The 4,400-nt window shown below is 34.5% G+C and overlaps 1 protein-coding gene across 3 annotated transcripts in view; it reads right to left on the bottom strand.

Moving 5' to 3' along the window:
* Window positions 1-4,400, bottom strand: part of ZFAND4 (zinc finger, AN1-type domain 4) — an 85,308-nt gene that overhangs the window by 72,721 nt on the left and 8,187 nt on the right. For 2 of the 3 annotated variants that reach the window (XM_006757146.2, XM_015559669.1), the window contains exon 2: window positions 629-926. In XM_006757146.2, coding sequence (XP_006757209.1) covers window positions 629-809 — 181 coding nt within the window. In that variant the 5' untranslated portion in view covers window positions 810-926. Of the gene's footprint in view, window positions 1-628; window positions 927-4,400 lie in introns of those variants that run through there. The other variant, XM_015559670.1, reaches the window with a different exon arrangement.

Here is a 4,400-nt window from a genome sequence, read left to right as displayed (position 1 = left end):
AACCAATAAAATATATTTTTTTTAAAAAAAAGAAACGAAACACCAAATGGACTGTCAAACCTCAGAGGGAAGGCAGGGGAGGGAATTGAGAAAGGGGTAAGAGATCAACCGAAGGACTTGTATGCATGCATATTAGCATAACCAATGGATCTGGACACTGGGGCAGTGGAGGCTTGTCCTGGCAGGTGGGAGTGGCCAGGGCGGGGTCGATGGGGGGAAAAAGGAGACATATATAATACTTTAAACAATAAAAAAAAGAAATGAAAAAAGTAGCTGTATGGTAGTTATAGAAGAATTTGCATGTCATCATAACCTGTTGAAAAACCATTTTTAAAATATTATTTCACACCACTAACATGATACCATGGATTTGCTTTAAAAAAAACTCTGGGTAGAAGGGAACTGAGGTAGAGGAATGCAGAAATGATAATGAGATAGCTCATGAGTTGATAACTGTTGAAGCTGAGTAAGGGCTATATATGGGGGTTCATTATCTTGTATTTTCTAAATCCATGTATGTTTGGCATTTTCTCTGGAAGAAAAGTTAAAGTTATTTATACACTCTTGATGAACAAATATAGTCCTCATATCCTAAAAATTAAAAAAAGGAAAAAAGAAAGATGAGTACCTTCCAATCTTTGAATTTTTGCTTTCACAGAAATAACAGCTTCCAATGGTGAAACTCTCAGTTCAAAACATGTCCCAGTCAATGTTTCAATGAAGAGCTCCATGGTATAAAAAAGAAGTTTGTAGTAAAGTGGTCCCACATTATCTTCATTGAAGAATGGAGGATCTTTTTTGTTATCCATTACTTTGACTTTGTTAAATCCTTTGGAATATGTAGTAGGCAACTATATTCCAGTTCTAGCCAAATCAGCTTTGAACATTGGTAATATATGTCATTGTTCATGTTTTGACTTTAGTACCTAAAAAACAAGAATTTTTTAAGAAGCCTATCTGAAAATCTCATTCCTCCATAAACATTTTCTGAACAACTATGACCCAGTCTCCCACGCCCCAGAATTCATTTTAAGTGCTTAATTTGTCTAATCCTAAACTTCTCACATTTGCCTCTGAAATCACTCCTCCACTCCATTAGACTAAAAGATCATTTTTAAACTGTATATTTGCAATAATTTTCTGTGTCTTACTAGAGCTCAGCACGGTTGCTTACAAATATTTTCTTATTAATAGGTATACATTTGCAGGACTTTCAAAAATTTATGCATATCCTTTTCTAAAATATGTAAATCATGTTTTCTAACCCATACAAAGCATAACTTCATAACCACTTTACATTTGAGTCACACTAAATAAAAGGATAGCAATCATCTTAATAGTTTCCTTAAAAATAAGAATCACTAAATAATCAATGAGGATTTGGATTTACAGGTTATCTATCAGTATAGCATTGAGATACTTAATATTGGTAATGGACATTAAACATAATCTCTACACACAAACATAAAATGACTAATAAATACGAGAGGCAAACATAACCAACAGTAGTAGTAAGATAAATGACCAGTGTATAATTAGAATAATAGGAATAATCAAATAAATTGCTATTAATCAGCAAAAACTTTGTAAAGGAAGGGGGCCTTGAACTTAAACGATAGAACAGATTATATACATCTTCCTGGAAAGGTAGGTAGATCCTATAAAAGCTTTCTCTATATATAATTTACATCCCATAGGATTCACCTATTTAAAGTCTAAAACTTACTGGTTTATAGTATGTTCACAGAACTGTACAGCCATCAGCACAATCCTTGTTAGAACATTTTCATCACCTAGGAAAGGAACTCTTTAGACATCACTACCAAATTCTCCTTTCCCTCTCAGCCCTAGGCAAGCACTAATCTACTTTCTGTCCCTATTTTGCCTATTCCGGACACTCACATAAGTAGAAAATTACATATGTAACCTTTTGTGACTGGTTTCGTACACTTACCATAATGTTTTCAAAGTTCATCCATGTTTTAGGATGTATCAGTACTTCATTCTTTTTTTAAATTAATGAATAAATATTGTTTACCTAATCATCAGTAAATGGGCATTTTGGATTGTGTCTAATTTTTGGTTCTTATGAATAATGCTATGAGAACATTCAATTACAAGTTTTTGTGTGGAGATATTTTCCTTTTTCTTCCATAGATATATCTAAGAGTGGGATTACTGGGTTATGTGATAACTCCACATTTAGTAATTTGTGGAACTATCAAACTGCTTTAAAAAATTTTCAAGTTTTGAACCATTTTACATTCCCACCTACAATGAATGAGGATGCCGATTTCCCCACACCCTTGCCAATACTTTTATTGTATATTTTACTAAAGCCATACTAGTTGTTATGAAGTAGTATCTCATTGTGGTTATGACTTGCCCTTTTTTAATAACTAATGATGTTAAGCATCATTTTATGTGCTTATTGGTCATTTGTATATCTTCTTCATAGAAATGTCTATTAAGAAAGTCTATTCAGCCAAAACCGGTTTGGCTCAGTGGATAGAGCGTCGGCCTGCGGACTGAAGGGTCCCGGGTTCGATTCTGGTCAAGGGCATGTACCTGGGTTGCGGGCACATCCCCAGTGGGAGATGTGCAGGAGGCAGCTGATCGATGTTTCTCTCTCATCGATGGTTCTAACTATCTCTCTCCCTTCCTCTCTGTAAAAAATCAATAAAATATATTTTAAAAAAGAAAAAGAAAGTCTATTCAGATCCTTTGTCCATTTTTAACTGGGTTGTCTTTTTGTTATTGAGTTGTAAGGATTTTTTGTTCTCTAAATAGAAGTCTCTTAAATTTTAAGGGTTGTCTTTTAACTATCTTGATGGTTAAATAAAAATTTTTAATTTTTATAAAGTCCAATTTGGCTATTTTTCTTTTGCTGTTTGTGCTTTGGGTGTCATATTTTAAAAGCTTTGCCTAATCCAAAGTAAAAAAGTTTTACGTTACAGCTAACCCCTGAATAACACAGGTTTGAACTGTGCAGGTTCACTTATATGCAGGAAGATTTGTGACAATTTGAAAAACTCACAAATTGTGGTGCCTTGAAATATTGAAAAAAAAGTTTGGTATGTCATGAATGTAAAAAATATATGTAGAAACTAATTTATTTTGTAATTTACTACCACAAAATATATACAAATCTATTACACAGTTAAGATTTATCAAAATTTAAGCACACAAACCAGACTATACACACCATTCAGTTGAGAGAAATAAAAACAAATGTAAATATATATTAAATCATAACTGCATAAAATTATCTGTAGTACATACTGTACTACTATAATAATTTTGTAGTTACCTCCTACCTCTATAAGTGATGAGCTTGTGTTGTGAGAATCTGCTTAAAATACCACGATAGTAATCATCGCCATGTAAGCAGTTCGACTCTCCAATAAATTGCATACTGCCATTAAAAGTGATCTCTCAAGGATCTCATATATTTTTCATCATGGTCAGTATAATACCATAAACCTTGACTATCATCATAAGACCCAAACAAAGTGCCACTAGTGATTCTAGAAGTATTCCCAAGAAGTAAAGTCATATTACAAGAAAAAGCTGAATTGCTGAAGTTGCTCACCATTTCAAGATAAATGAATCCAGTATAAGGACTCTTGTAAAAAAAGGGGGGGGGGGTAGGGAATGAAATTTGTGAACCCACTGCTGCAGTTACACCAGCAGGCACAAAAACCTTGCACTCTTTGTGAAATACCTTTTGATCTTGGATTGAAAATGTAGCTTTTATGTTGGGGCAAGATAGCTACTAGAAAAACATACCTATAGACTCCATTCGAGAAAAAGCACAGTCATTATATGACAACTTAAAGCAAAAGGAAGGTGAAGGATCTAAAGCTGGAGAATTTAATGGCAGGAAAGGATGGTTTGATAATTTTAGAAAGAGGTTTGATTTTTAAAATGTCAAGATAACAGGAGCTTCAGCTAACCAAGAAGCAGCAGGCCAGTTCCCAGATGCCATTAAGTTATTGAGAAGAACAAAAAAGAAAATCAATGAAGAGAAAGGGTGTCTACGTCACAAGTTTTTAATGCAGACAAAGGTGTCCTATTCTAGGGGGGATGGGCCGAGGGGATGCCAAAAAAGACATTTATTAGTAGGGAAGAAAAACAAACACCAGGATTTAAGAAAGGAAGGGATAAGCTAACTCTCCTGCTTTGTGCAAATGCAATAGCGTTTATGATCAGGACTGCCTTCTCTATAAAGCTGCTCACCCCTGAGCCTTGAAGGGAAAAGTTAAAACTGGCTTCCAGTGTTTGGTTGTACACCAGGCGGCCTGGATGAGAACCCTTTTTCTGGATAGGTTCTATCGATGCTTCCCCTGAAGACAGTACCTCGCCAGTACGAGATTGCCTTTTAAAGTTCTTTTGATAGC

Source organism: Myotis davidii, unplaced genomic scaffold (genome assembly GCF_000327345.1).
Source record: "Myotis davidii unplaced genomic scaffold, ASM32734v1 scaffold854, whole genome shotgun sequence".
In the NCBI taxonomy this organism is placed as follows: Eukaryota; Metazoa; Chordata; class Mammalia; order Chiroptera; family Vespertilionidae; genus Myotis; species Myotis davidii.
The sequence above is the reverse complement of the archived record's forward strand: the minus strand, read 5'-3'. Positions and strand labels throughout refer to the sequence as shown.